Below are 15,680 nucleotides of genomic sequence, written 5' to 3'. Positions count from 1 at the left end.
GAAAAGCGCTGAGGAGCTGTACAGCGATCTTCTGGAAGACAAGGCACCTTGGTATCTCCCAAACTATTTACCAGTTTGTCCAATTCAGGGCCAAACAAAAAGTAACCCCGAAACGGGAACTTACTCAATTTAGACTTAGACGCCGCATCTGCAGACCAGCCTTTCAGCGACTGAAAGGGCCATGGATTTCGACGACGCCCTCGACAAATCATATAAAGCATCTGCTTAAAAAGCAGAACCCATCTCAATCTTAGCCACTTCTGTATCAACAGATATCAGAAGACCTGTCCAAAACTCGCTCAGCCCATTGAAAACAGGCTCTAGCTACTAAAGAACCACAAATAGCCGCCTGCGCAGCCAGAGAGGAGACATCAAAAGCACTCTTCAAGAGGGCCTCGAGCCTACACTCCTGCACATCCCGAAGAGCGGTACCACCGTCTACTGGAACTGTATTGCACTTAGTGACCGCAGAAACTACTGCGTCCACAATAGGCACCTTCAGAAGAGATCTATCAACCTCAAGAACTGGATAAAGCCGTGCCATGGACCTTGCTAACCTAAAGTGAGAATCCGGGAAACCCCACTGAGCCTGGATGATATCCCTAATTTCCTGATGCATAGAAAATGTTTTTCCAGGGCGTCTAATTCCCTTAACCAGTAAATCAACCTTACGCACCTCAGGAACTGCGAAATGATCTTCCTCAAAATGCAAAGTGTTGGCCACTAAAGAAATGAGCTCCTGAAGGTCCTCCTTGTGAAAAATATGAACCACCGACGGATCTTCACCTGGAAAACCGGAATCTGACCCTGCCTCGGCGGGACCAGAGTCCTCCAACTATGACTCATCCAAAAACTCCATTTCCTCCAAAGTGGCCATCCAAATCTTGATCTGAAGCCTGATCTTCGAGACCCCCCAGACTCTCTAATCCTCTTAACAGGAATACACTTGGGCGCAGGGTCACCTGAAGAAACAGAATGAATCAAATGGAAACCTGACTGCTTCAGAAGAAAAGTCTGGTACATTTGAGTACCAAATTCTGGGGGAAAACCTCCCTCCTGAATACCTCCAGAAGAGGGAAGCCCTGCAGCACCCTAGGCCGGTCCTCCAAAAATGCTGGGGCTGACAAAATGGCCGCCGTTCCCACCAAAACGGGAGCGTGACCCAAATGTGAGCAGTGCGAAGACCCGACCGCCGCCAACGCACCCGAAGGCTCGACCGACCCGGCCGAAGGAGAAAGAACAGCCGGAACAGGTACATCAGCTGTTTCCACGGCAGTGCAGAACTTGCAAGCGCTGGAGGATACCCCCCCCCCCCCCGGCGATGACAAACCTGACAATGGCACAGCTTCTCGGCCATCATGCGGCCCCACAGCTGCGGAGCTGAGTTTTCCTTTTTCTTTTTTTTTTTTTAACGACCCGAGTCTGAAGTCTCTCTAAGGCGATCAAAACGCACACTCCCAGAGCTGCTGTGCCGTTCGCTGCTAGAAGTCTGTACTCTCCCGATTTTATTTTATTCAATTTAAAAAGGCTACCTCTCCTGAAGCTTCAGTGCTCTTCCGCCGAAGAGACTGAACTGTCCCCCGATAAAGTAATTAGAAATGGCAGGGACCTCAGGAGGTATAGAGCAGGAGGGACCCGGTTACCCCCCGGGTGTAACACCCCAAGGCTGACTGAAGTGTACACTGCACCCAGTCACAACAAAGCCTAACCATGGGGCACAGAGAGAAGAAACACAGCCTCTGCCCTGAACAAATAAATCTACCGTTAAAAGTTTTAATAGAAAACCTAATAAAGAAGACAGAGAGGAGACTAAAGGGTCACCTCCTTCCACCTGCTGGAGACTGAGTTTACTGAATCTAAGGCTAGTTGGATAGGGCTCTTATTGGCTCTCGATTCAGAGTTCTCAGTCTCCACCTGCTGGAAGGAGCACACAACCAACGAGTCAGTTCCTGGACCGGTCCGGAGGGACGCTAAGGAAATCAACATATGCATCCAGCTTTTCCTACATTTGCACCCAGCTCTAGAATGCTTTACCTCGAAACATTAGAAGTGTGAACACCCATCTAAAATTTCAAAAAGACCTCAAGACTCACCTCTTCCAGAAAGCCTACCCAGCAGACCCAAACTAATTCATAACAATGCATCACATCTTTCGATCTAAGAAATGAACAATAAATACCCCTTCCACATAATCCTATTACTTCAAACTGTACAAATTTTACCACTCCCGTTATAATTAAGTGTACTTCTACCCTTATCCTACTCTTATCCTTATAGACCGGTGAGTCTGACGTCGGTGCCGGGCAAGATGGTGGAGGCTATTATTAAGAATAAAATTGCAGAGCATATACAAAAACATGGACTGGAGACAAAGTCAGCACGGATTTAGTGAAGGGAAGTCTTGCCTCACCAATCTAATGCATTTTTTTGAGGGGGTAAGCAAACATGTGGACAATGGGGAGCCGGTTGATATTGTATATCTGGATTTTCAGAAGGCGTTTGACAAAGTGCCGCACGAAAGACTCCTGAAGAAATTGCAGAGTCATGGAATCGGAGGTAGGGTATTATTATGGATTAAGAACTGGTTGAAAGATAGGAAGCAGAGAGTAGGATTGCGTGGCCAGTATTCTCAGTGGAGGAGGGTAGTTAGTGGGGTCCCGCAGGGGTCTGTGCTGGGTCCGTTGCTTTTTAATGTATTTATAAATGACCTAGAGATGGGAATAACTAGTGAGGTAATTAAATTCGCCGATGACACAAAATTATTCAGGGTCGTCAAGTCGCAGGAGGAATGTGAACGATTACAGGAGGACCTTGCGAGACTGGGAGAATGGGCGTGCAAGTGGCAGATGAAGTTCAATGTTGACAAGTGCAAAGTGATGCATGTGGGTAAGAGGAACCCGAATTATAGCTACGTCTTGCAAGGTTCCGCGTTAGGAGTTACGGATCAAGAAAGGGATCTGGGTGTCGTCGTCGATGATACGCTGAAACCTTCTGCTCAGTGTGCTGCTGCGGCTAGGAAAGCGAATAGAATGTTGGGTGTTATTAAGAAGGGTATGGAGTCCAGGTGTGCGGATGTTATAATGCCGTTGTATCGCTCCATGGTGCGACCGCACCTGGAGTATTGTGTTCAGTACTGGTCTCCGTATCTCAAAAAAGATATAGTAGAATTGGAAAAGGTACAGCGAAGGGCGACGAAAATGATAGTGGGGATGGGACGACTTTCCTATGAAGAGAGGCTGAGAAGGCTAGGGCTTTTCAGCTTGGAGAAGAGACGGCTGAGGGGAGATATGATAGAAGTGTATAAAATAATGAGTGGAATGGATCGGGTGGATGTGAAGCGACTGTTCACGCTATCCAAAAATACTAGGACTAGAGGGCATGAGTTGAAGCTACAGTGTGGTAAATTTAAAACGAATCGGAGAAAATTTTTCTTCACCCAACGTGTAATTAGACTCTGGAATTCATTGCCGGAGAACGTGGTACGGGCAGTTAGCTTGACGGAGTTTAAAAAGGGGTTAGATAGATTCCTAAAGGACAAGTCCATAGACCGCTATTAAATGGACTGGAAAAATTCCTCATTTTTAGGTATAACTTGTCTGGAATGTTTTTACGTTTGGGGAGCGTGCCAGGTGCCCTTGACCTGGATTGGCCACTGTCGGTAACAGGATGCTGGGCTAGATGGACCTTTGGTCTTTCCCAGTATGGCACTACTTATGTACTTATGTACTTATGTATTGCTCACTAGAAGCTGTAGTCCCATCCCCGGAGACTTATCAGCCTCATTGGGATTATTTCTCTCTATATGCTACTATATATTCGTCCCAGAGTTGTATTCTCTTTTCTGGAACCTTATCAGCTTCCTTACCCCTTGTGTTACTCTACTTTCCATTCTGTATATATTCCCGGAGTTGGTACTCTCCTCTCCAGAACCTGTAAGCCACACTGAGCCTTCTGCTATGCGGGAAAATGTGGGATACAAATGTAATAAATAAATTTGTTCCACCAGGCATTTCAGAAGTGGCTATCACAATGAGCAACATGTAACCTTTATTAAACAGTGGCTTTTAACAACATTTATTTCTAAATAATAATTGGCATTGGTGACATATAATTAAAGAAATATTTGTGTTTGCTTACTGTAAACTGCTTAGAATTTGATAGGCAGAATGTTTTTTTTAATAAAAATAAAATTTACGTACATTGCTACATGTGAAAATATATCCTTATACTGTTAATAATCCAACCAACAAAAATCTCCAGAAGATCTGTTCTCAAGAACAAATCCTGCACTAAAACATAGAACAAAGCTCTAGTCTGTCAATACATTATACAATCCATTTACTAAGCCTCGCTAGCGACTTCCGCACACCACTGCCAATGCAGCCCATTCAAAGTGAATGGGCTGTCAGCACTAGCGCACAGCCAAGCCATGCCAGCGGATTAGTAAACCCCAGCGTATATGCCGCAGCACAATACTACCTACTAACATAGTAGCCTAAAAAAAAAAATCAGTGCTAATTAAGCGTATTCTATAATCAAAATTAAGCATGGAAAAAACTAGATTTCTCATCATTTCTGGTCCTAACAACTTCCACAATCAGACGACTTAGCCATTGGAAAATAATTTGAAAATTCTTGAGATCATGGACCAATTCCTATCATGCCAAGGTCAAGTTGATTCCGTAACAATCAAAACCCTTGAACTTTATGGGAGCTAAAAAGAATCAGATTTTTCTTCCCGTTTTCTACTTTTCGTTCCCTTGTACAAACATTAGTCATTTCACAATTGGATTACTGCAACTCAAGTCTATTGTACATTTGTCCTTTAGATTGTAAGCTCCTTTGAGCAGGGACTGTCCTATGTTAAATTGTACAGCGCTGCGTAACCCTAGTAGCGCTTTAGAAATGTCAAGTGGTAGTAGTAGTAGTAGTATTGAGGGAATAAGGAATCCCTCATCAAAAAAACTTCAAACTACCCTAAATACAGCAGCTAGACTCGTATGCAAAGCTTCAAAATTTGATAGGGCACCCCATTATCTAAATTACATTGGCTACCAATTAAAGCCAGAATCATCTTTAAAAGATGTACATTCATCTACAAAATTATCAATGGAATGAGCCCACATTACATGATAGAGTTGATAATTTCTTGATCTAGTAGATATATTTGAAGGTAGGTAAATCTCTCTCCTACATTTTCCTAGCTAATAAAAACATCAGATATAAATCCATATTGAAAAGAGATTTCTCACATAAGTTCAAAATGGTGGTGGAACTCCATCCCTAGAGAGATAAAAAGGATTACAAACTATCTAATATTTTCGCAAATTCCTCAAGGCATTCCTTTTTAACAATTTTTGCATTGTTAGACAATGAATGCAGCAAATGTTATGATATTTTTATTTATTTGCTCTTTTCAAAATCTCACTGTTTATGTTTTCTTCACACTTGTAAAATTATATTGTATGCATTCCTAGTCTTAATTATTATAAGCCACATAGAACTGAAAAATTAACATTCGGATTATATGGGATATAAGCACCAATAAATACATTTACGTACATGTGAAAAATGCTTTACCAAATTAACCCCAATAACAGAGAAAAGGATGTCATAAAATCAAGCCTTCAATGCTTACAAACAAGCTCATTTTCAAAGCACTTAGCCTCCCAAAGTTCCATAGAAACCTATGGAACTTAGCCTCCCAAAGTGCTTTGAAAATATGCCTCAAAGTATTTTAGGATGCAGAAACATATGGAAGCCCCTCTTTACACCAGAGTTTTAATTACAACATATCTGATCTTTACTGCCACAAATTATTATTTTTTTTTTTACCATTCTCAAATTTTTTTGTTTGGATAAGGAAGTGACTAGCCCAGCGTTTGCGCAAAGAATGAACAATTAAATAGCATACATTTGCTCTGACATGTTTAAATCCCTTGGTTGCTAAGCAAAACAAAGAACTATACAAAGATGTAGCAGTACTGTAGAGGGGAGGAGAGACAGTTTTGCATTGTTCAACTGCAGTCTTCTGAAGCAATATATCCAAGCCAGCTACACAATTGCACGATGGTGGAAAACCTCTAGGAGGAATAAGGGAAATGATAAACCATAAAACAAGCCAGCACGTGAAAAATCTCACAGCAAACTTCAGATCATCCATTTTCAGAGGTCTTTTCTCAGTGTAAATTCATCACTTTGAGACTCTTTCATTAAAGTGTAGCTACGTTTTTACACCTACTGAATATTAATAAAGTGCAGTAAATGCCAAGTATATGCAGTAATTGTTCAGGGTGTGCCCAGTGTGTCCTTTGCAGTTAATGCATAGAAGTCATTTATCATATGTTATTCTATTTACAATTAGCACGGATTAACTTAATGCTTCCTGTTGAGGAGGCAAGTGCACCCACATAGCTGTAGAAGTGACAGTCTGCAGTAAGTACCACCCTGCCCCACCTCCATTCTTGCCCATAACCTGCCCCCTAACACAGAATGCATTTAATACACAAATTTGCACATGCTGTCATGACAGAACAGGAACAACATATGGCACATTAATTAATGCACTTCAGTGAAAGGGCCCCTTAGTCTTGAAAAATCAGTTTTGTCTAGAAAATATTTTTTTTATTGATGAGAGGGTAAGGGAAAATCTACTTCAGTATTAACCGTTCACAGGAACACCTGAGATCATCAGTTCTTTTACAGGACAAAGGTCTCTTCATTTTATGCAACACAAGCTAACCACTATATAAGAGATACATTCAATCCAACCCACAAATAAAATTTTTTAAAAAAAAGTCATCCGCAAACAGCAAGAGAAACCCATCCACATGTCCTTTAAATTTAATCCATTTTATTATATTTTCTTCCACTGGCAACCAAAGAAAATGTAAATCTTATGTTTTAAAGAAACAATGTTTTTATTCTTGTAAATAACAGTACTAAAACATAAAGAGAATTTATATCCCTAAAAAGACAAACAAACCTGAAGTGTTTTACATAATTCATTCCACAACTATAACAGGATTTTCATCATCAGATGTTTTACATTCCACAACTGAATACAGGAAACAAGAAAATGAAATAAATCCCACACAGTGCTCTTCTCATTGTAAAGTGATTTGTCAGCAAAGGCTTCCAATAAGCTATATTGTCATTATAGAGAAATGCTCTACCAGTAAAATAACTCAATTTATGGCTTCTTACCTAAACTTTCTAGTATTTCTATAAACCTACAGTAAGGATGCACAAATATTTATGTTCCCATTTATACTGTTATAGTGAAGAATAAGATCATTCAGCTGCAACACAAAATAGGCTCTATTATTTAGCCTTTTGAATAACTGTCCTCAGATCTTTGTCATATGTGGAAATCCAGCTAAAATATTAATTTCTATACTACTGCAATGTGGTCCAACAAGAAAATTCACAGATTAAATTATGGCTCTGTTCCCCACCAACTAGTGCTAAGATTCAGTTACCTTTCTTCTAAAGCAGGTTTTAGACAAAAGTCCCTAAAGGTTTCTGCACAGAATGTTATGAATTGCCATCATCAAACTTCCAGTGGAACAGAGGAACAGCCTGAGAACCAGTGAAACTCAATTTGATTCCCACTGCAGCTCCTTGTGACTTTGGGCAAGTCATTTAACCCTCCACTGCCCCAGGTACAAATAAGTACTTGTGTGTAATATGTAAAACCACTGATTGTAAACACAGAAAGGTGGTATATCAAACCCCATTCCCAAACTGAACCTCTCCTCTCTGCAAACCTAAAGGACAACCCATATACTAAGCAAACACTTGAAAAACTTCACCATCGTTAAAATAGCCAAAGTTTTTCCACGCTAGAGAAGGGATGTTTGGATTTAGCACACAGCTAAATGTAACATTTTCCTGTCCTCAAAGGCTGTTTATCACGTCAGTTTACCCTCATACACAGAAAACTTAATTTATGTTTTAAATTACTGGTAACCAGAAGTTACACAAAGAACTAATGAAGCCTATTTCTGAAAGGTGTACTCACATACTCAAACCAAAAATACTCAACTCAAAATATTTTGTGTGGACAGGACACAAAAAAGCAGTTACATGCAAATAGCAAGCCAAAAATAAAAACTACATGACCTTAAGAATGCATGCTCATAAGACTTGTGTTCAAATTAAAATGGATCTCCTATAGTGAAAATGCATAATTAAATATTAAGATTATGTCAGTGTTTCAGATAGGTTCAATTGCCCGGTGTGTCCAAATGTCCACTATTTAGGAGCACATTTTGACAAACTCTTTTCTCCAAGAACTTCACAAGCAATTCTGCCTGCTCAGCTGCTTTGCATATCCTTTACTCTAGTCACACTGGGGGATGGGTGGGAACCTGATAATTTGCTTTAGCCAGCTTCACTCTAAACAAAAGCACTCAAATCTTCCTTTCTGTAAGACTTAACTCACATAACCTGTATAATCATATATGCATGCAGAAGGCTATTCAGTGAGTACTATGTACTAAACGTTGTTCCCATTTAAGAACAGGCCATGCAACATAGTGGAAAAAGAAAAAGCACTATAAACCTAGACATCTTGATACAGGTCTTTAGACAGACATTCAGTGAGCTTAATCAAATCATATCACCTAACCAGTAATACATTCTCAGATGAACACAGTAACTACCTGATATATGGCACTTTACAAATGCAATACTGCCCCACTGTTCTCCCTCACCCACACAACTGCCTGAACCGAAACCAAAGGAGCTTCTCCTTTGATACTGGGGTTCAAAGAACAGTGCTAGCAGTAAATCTAAGTGAGGAAGACCACATTCATTCTTGTCATGGTCTGTGCAAAACTAGTCTATCTGGTGACAGTGCCCTATGAAAGAAAACGACGGCAAGCCCTACAATAAAATCTGTATCTTCCAAAGCTCTACAAATATTTCAATGCAATCATACATAAATTCAATGGAATAAGGCTTTGTAGAAACAAGTCAAATAAATATAAAAAGTTACACTAAATCAGAAGAAAGCTAGCTCTCACACTTTTTGGATTCCATTCTAAAAAAAACAATGCTCAGATTGAAAAAGGTCATTAACCACTGGGACTTTGCCATTTTCCAGCCCTGCCTTCAGCATCTCTAAAGCAAGAAACAATCCCATGGCAACTAAAGTCTGCAACATTTTATGAACTGTACAGCAAGCAGCTTCAAAGAACACTTAGGGCAATTGTAAAATACATGCCTGTCAAGATAGTTTCTGAAGCACGAAAAGGTAGAGTGATTCGTTATCTAATATTCATAATTTCTGTTCTGTTACTTCGCCAACCCCTAGTTTCTCATCTGGTATCATCAGTTTTAACTAACGCAGAATGCAAAACAGGCAGGTAAATAAACTGCTTCTGTTTCACAGCAACCTGAATTTGTGGTGGTAAAAAAAAAAAAAAAAAAGCTGCCAAGGTTGATTTGTAATCATGAAGCCCCAGAGGACAAAAGAGAGCAGCGCATTACAGAGATTGAGGAAAATGTGCCTTTCAGAAGTCAAGCCCTCTTCTTCCCTCTGTGCAGTGGAGTAAGGAAGTCTGCCTAGTGTTTCCCACACACCGTCCTAGACGCCATTTTAGAAATATCATTCACATCAGCCAGGCGGTCCCGTTGCACCGGTCCCGGCCGAAAGAAACAAAAAGAAGGGCACGTGTGAGCTCATTTTCCTGCATGTGAATTACCCCACAGAGTGAAAGCTAATGCAACACCGTCCTAGACCTAAAGCAGATCTAGGAAGAGAGAGTTCTCACATGCAAATCCGTTTGCACTCTCTCTCTCTCTCTTATTTCATAAAGGCTGTTAATGCATTTGCTAAATGCACATTTGCTAAGATGCAGGAAAATTACCTCCCTTCACATGGAAATCTTTTCATAATTATTCCCTTTTATTGCTTACGTGCTTGATTGCTAATATTTTACAAAGTTGCATTTCCAGTGGTAAATTATTGTCACCATTCCCTCTCTTCTTTAAAAGAGACCACAAAATATAAGAAGAATATGTACGATCTTATCTGTTAAGGGAAAAAAAAGGCATAATTGTTTTTGCTATAGCTTTCCTTAAAGGCAGAAGCTCCCAGTCTATTTTTCCCAGGGTGACTCACTGTTAACGATGCTCCGTAATTTTCTTGCTCTAAATAGCAGCAGCAGGAGCAATCACGCCAGTGAAAGACAAATGTTTTCATCTTAAACAGATGAAATCGGGTCAGGGATAGAAAAGTGGACCTTATGACAGAAGGGAAAAAAAAAAAAACCTTTTATTCACTTTTTCCCTATCATAAAATCCCAATTTACAAGCAAACTGCTGGGCAACGTTTCAAAATGAATGAACGATCCCCCCCCCCCCCTTCCACCAAGAAAACGAAATCATTGCACTTCATTGAGAACAGAAATTGGGGCAGGTCATTTCTTAATGGTTCAGATTTTTTTCTGCGGACAAATTGTAGAAGAGATGAAATAGAACATGGAAAATCGGTGCACCTAAAAATGTCAAGATAAAAAAACATCGAGAGGGAAAACAACTCCAGTGTGTGTGTGGGGGGGAGGAGGGGATTCCAGATATTCCTATTCCTTTTCCAGCAGCTCTAGCAACAATGTCCACCATTCGTGCTGCAAAAAAGCAGACAGTGAGCCTCAGCCCGCCTTTTAGAGCAGAAGATGTCAGTTCGTTTGCAAACAAAAGGCAGCATTAAAAAAAAGGTGAAAATTAAAACCATGCAAGAACTGCATCGCAAGCCCTCAGTTTTATCTTTTTTTTTTAGATCTTTATTTTTCTTTGCAGCAGACTCATGCGATTGCACTTTCTGTCCTAGATAGCATCTTAGGAAACTCCTCAGCCATTATAAACATTCAAAGGGCAGACAATTCACATGTCAAAAAAAAAAAAATTTTTTTTTGTGAAATAAATGCCACATTGCTTTTCCTGTACTAAAAGCTCCCCCCCCACCCCATCCCCCAATAAGGAATAGGGGGGGGAAGCCTCCCGTTTCCAGCAATTCCGCCATCCCATAGTGTGCAAGGAGTTGCTATGATACTGTAATTTCTGCAAGAGGGATTTTCTCCCCCCCTCCCCCCCCACCACCGAGCATGAGGGGGGGGGGGAGCAGAAGCAGCAGATCGGGCGGCCACTCACCGTTTAAAATGTTCGATGATTTTTTCCTCGCGCACGTTCTCAGGTAAATTGCCCACCCAGAGGTGCCTGGTTTCCCGGACCATGCTGGGCTGATGTCCCGGCGGCGGCTCCTCTTCTTCCTCCTCCTCCTCCCCCTCCCTCCCCTCCCCCTGCAGCGCGCGCACACGCGCGCGCCTGCCCGTCGCTGGAGTGAGTGAGTGACCGCGAGCGCAAAAAAAAAAAAAAAAAGAGCGTGTGTGTGCGCGCGTGCCACCAAAGCGCTTCTTAAAACGTTGAAGAGACAGAGGAGGAGGAGGGGGCTAAAAGCCAAAAGCCAGGCGGCCGCCCCCCACCATAGCCCGGGCGATGGGTTTCTGTAATTCCTTCAGCGGTGACGGTTGCTCCTGTTTTTCTTTTTTTTTCCTTCTTGCCGGTGGTTTGCCGGAGGGACGGACGCTTGTGCTGTCTCGGCTGCGCAGTCTCTCTTCTCTCTCTCTCGCACACATACGTACGCAGGATTCGGAACTCCTCAGCTCGCGCGCTCCTTCTATCTCTCTCTAACACACACACACACACAAAACCGAGCCCTCCCCTCCTCCTCCTCCCTCGCGCCGCAGCTTGTGCGCACGCGCGGAAAACTCGGTCTGCAGGGGGGGGGGGGAGGAGGGACTGTACTGCCAAGCTGTTGGCGGGTGGGAAAGGGGTGGTTTAAAAAAAAAAAAAAAAAGGAGAGTGTGTGTGTAAACTGACAAGTCGCGGGGGAGGACGTTCCAATTTGGCCGATCTGTAGCGCGCATGCGTACTACTGTCGGTTGGCTGGGAACGTCGTTCTTGACACTACTAGTACTGGGAAAGGAAAGCAAGTTCGGCCTGCGGTCACGAGCCTGTACGGTGCATAATACTCTATTCCTTCATTCCTGTGTCCTCCGCCCAGCCCAGACACACCTCCGCGTGACCTGTGCAGGCCGGCGAAAAGGGCGCACGCAAGCGCAGAAGTCAGGGCGCGCGCTGGGGGAGCGGTTGACTGTGTCTGACTGTCTTCCCGCCGGGCTGGGGCCTGGGAACCAACCTAGGCCGCTCCGTTTATTTCTTTATTGCATTTCTGTCCCACCTATTTGCAGGCTCAATGTGGCTTACATTATAGTACCTTAAGGCCATTGACAAGACCGGTAGGGAAAAAAATATATAAGGTGAAACTGTGGTCAATAAAAAGTGCATTTGAATCAGATACAATGGGGGTCAAAGAGAGGGAGGTTAAATAATGTTCAGGGTGTTGCAGAATGTAGACATCTATGTTGGCTCAGTAGGATATGCCCCTCTTAATGATTTCCTGAACTTTAGGTGGTCGTAGATTGTTTTTCACAGTTTTAATCCGGGGTGGGGGCAGCAGGAGCCGGTTTTTTTGGCCTGTCCTGCACTGTCAGAGACTCTTTGAGGCTTTGTGCACAATTCCACTGCAGGTTTATCTCTGTAGCAGCCTTAGGACAGGAGGGGAAGAGTAGCCTAGTGGTTCAAAAAAATCCCCCCCCCCCCACCACACTGATGGATCTTGGCAGTGTTAATTCGCCTGGAGCCGGTACTAGGATTGGTGCAAATGTTTAGTGGCGCTAAATTTTAGTAAAGAAAAAAAAAAAAAAGAAAGCCCTAGAGAAAGTGAGCAATTTCCAAAATCATTTGCCCAGATAAATAGGCTATTTGAAAATTGTCTACCCGCCTTACAGGTAAAAAGTTGAGCTTATGATGGTCTGACACCCGCACAACTTCAGACCAGAACTGTAGCTCTCAGGCGCTCAAATCTCCCTAGCGTGCCCAATATTTAGGTTTATTGATTTTTATTATATTACCTTTTTCATGTCAAAATACTTCACAATAAACAAGATTGGGGAAGAAAGAAGAGGCCATGCAGAAAGGTTAGTCCACCATGTTAGTCCACTTTAAAGGTTAACAAATACCACCTTATTTTCCTTTTTACCTTTTAATTGGACCAATTTACTGTTTGTTTTTTTACTAGAAGCTAAATGCCTTCCAGAGCTAAGGACAGTATGAGCCAAGATGTCACTATTAGTATATATACATTATAAAATACTGCAGTGTCTCATGGGGAAAAAAATGAGGGTGGGTGATCAAAAGATGATAAATTGTGTTGCTTATAGTGTAATAGGAAACCCATATATTTGATGAGGTACTTAGTAGCCTGCTCTTTTTTGCCAAATCTGTATCATGCATACAAGAAATGGGAGGCCAAGGAAGAGTAGTTTTCATACTATTCAGAAGTCCAATTTGATTTATTAGAAAAGGTCCATATCTTATAATCCACCTTCTCCAGTACCTTGGAGGTGAAAGGAAGGGTAAAGACCTGAAGATAGTTTGAAGCCTCTGCAGGAGTTGGATTACCTTTCTTTAAGTGAGGGGTAATTCAAACTTTTTTTTTAATGTTCAGCAGGTACAATACACTGGTTTAAACAAGAGTTGAGCATAGTACAAATGTCAGAAGCAGGTAGAGGCTCAGAAAATACATTTTATGAGTTAAGAGAAGATAATATTTGTTCTAACGGTGGCCACTGACCTGTTGTTCAAGACTTGAGGCTTTTACAAAGCCACGCTAGCAATTCCTACTTGACAAATGAGAGAAAGCCCATAGGAACAAAAAAAAAAATACTATTGAGCAAAATCACAAGAAAGGCCATGATGGTCATCATTGACCAATTCTGCTTTGGGTTGGTGAGGTACTACGTTGTTAAGAGTTGCTTAGGAGGTTGCTTCTTTTAAGTGCATTGTTAGTAATGACTGCAATTGAAGAGTGGGAGCAATGATTAAGGACTTTTGGAAAATGTAAAACCATGGAATCTTCTAAATAAAATTTTGTCACATTATTTATTTAATGCATTTGTATCCCACATCTTTGCAGGCTCAATGTGGCTTACAGTACATCATGAATAGTGTAAATATTTTTTTTGTTACATTTGTACCCTGTGCTTTCCCACTCATGGCAGGCTCAATGCAGCTTACATATACAGGTACTTATTTGTACCTGGGGCAATGGAGGGTTAAGTGACTTGCCCAGAGTCACAAGGAGCTGCCTGTGCCTGAAGTGAGAATCAAACTCAGTTCCCCAGGACCAGAGTCCACCACCCTAACCACTAGGCCACTCCTCCACAGTGTTACAGAAGGATCTTGGGCAGCATAATAATGATGAAACATAATAGTAGAATAACAAGCAGATATTGTAAGACATTTAGTGTTACAGAAGGATCTTGGGCAACATGATAATAGTAGTATAACAAGCAGATATTGTAAGACAGTTCCAACTATATGTGAAGGAGTGTGTATATTCACATTGGTAGATCTTTGTGGTATGCCTTGTTAAACAGATGGGTCTTCTGTATGCGGAAGTTCATTAATTCGCTAATGGTTTTTAATTTGCACGGCAATGCGTTCCATAACTGTGTGCTCAAGTAGGTAAAGTTTGACGCATGCATTAGTTTGTATTTTAGACCTTTGCAGTTAGGGAAGTGTATAAAAAATCAATAATTGCAGATGATAAGATGACACGAGCCATCATGAAGAGCTACGGATGGTTCACATATTTTGTACATTATTTAGCATAGAAGTTATTGAAAGTTAATTTGGGCGTTGAATGGTGAAACTTTGAGCATCTGTATGCATGCTCAAGGCCTGCTCCCCCTGTCCCTTCCCACAAGACATCAGAAGGGGTGGGACACTGCAGGCCTTGAGAGCATGCTCCTGTGTGCATCATTGTAAGCTGAGCTCTAGCAATGGAGGCAGGGGAAGATAGGGGATGTTGGACACTTTGGGAGGAGGGAAGGAGAGATGTTAGACTATGGGTTGGGTGAGGCGCAGGGCTGATGGTTTGCTTTTCTCTGTCATTGTGATAAATGGAGTCCATTTCAAATTTCCCTTGATTGTAAACTGTCTTGCTGTGTCCAGTGAAAGGTTGGATATTAAATAATAATGAAATATTTGCATAGTCATCAAAGGAATTATGGTGTGACTTGATTATTCTGTGAATAATTGTGTGACATGGTTATTCATTTTAGATTACATATCAGTATGATTTTTTGTTCACAGCAGCATGTACAATGTATGACATTTCAGAATATTATAAGTAAGCACAAGAACTAATGTGAATCTTTACAAATATAGTGCATTGGTAATCTCAAGAAGGTCTTTATCTTGATCAGCTTTTCCTTCATTGTCTACATCTTCAGAGAGCTTAGCATGCTCAGAGCGAGTCACATTATGCATAAGGAAACAGTCGGTGGAAGCATCTTTGCATCCCAAGTTGCCATCTATATCTGCTGTAATCAGCGCTGTTGTTTCTTAGTCAAAAACAGAGTGTAATTTGTATTAAACAACTTTTTTTGTTTATTGTTGTGTTCCCTATTTTAATCATGTATCTAGTCTTCAATATTAAAGGCATTTTAGCTGTCAGACAAAAAAGTCTGAGATATTAGTGACCAGTGAAATAAGATATAATGAAGCCTTGCTGTTTGTTTTAACTGATTAATTTGTTTTTCTAGCTG

General features: G+C 41.5%; 1 protein-coding gene across 1 annotated transcript in view; it reads right to left on the bottom strand.

The window, feature by feature from the left end:
- The window catches only part of SPEN (spen family transcriptional repressor), a 210,987-nt gene extending 199,729 nt beyond the window's left edge, over positions 1 to 11,258 (bottom strand). The window contains exon 1 of the mRNA XM_030186169.1: positions 11,158 to 11,258. Coding sequence (XP_030042029.1) covers positions 11,158 to 11,240 — 83 coding nt within the window. The 5' untranslated portion in view covers positions 11,241 to 11,258. The remainder of the gene's footprint in view (positions 1 to 11,157) is intronic.
- Positions 11,259 to 15,680: the final 4,422 nt, after the last annotated feature.

Source organism: Microcaecilia unicolor, chromosome 13 (assembly GCF_901765095.1).
Source record: "Microcaecilia unicolor chromosome 13, aMicUni1.1, whole genome shotgun sequence".
NCBI classification, from domain to species: Eukaryota; Metazoa; Chordata; class Amphibia; order Gymnophiona; family Siphonopidae; genus Microcaecilia; species Microcaecilia unicolor.
The sequence above is the reverse complement of the archived record's forward strand: the minus strand, read 5'-3'. Positions and strand labels throughout refer to the sequence as shown.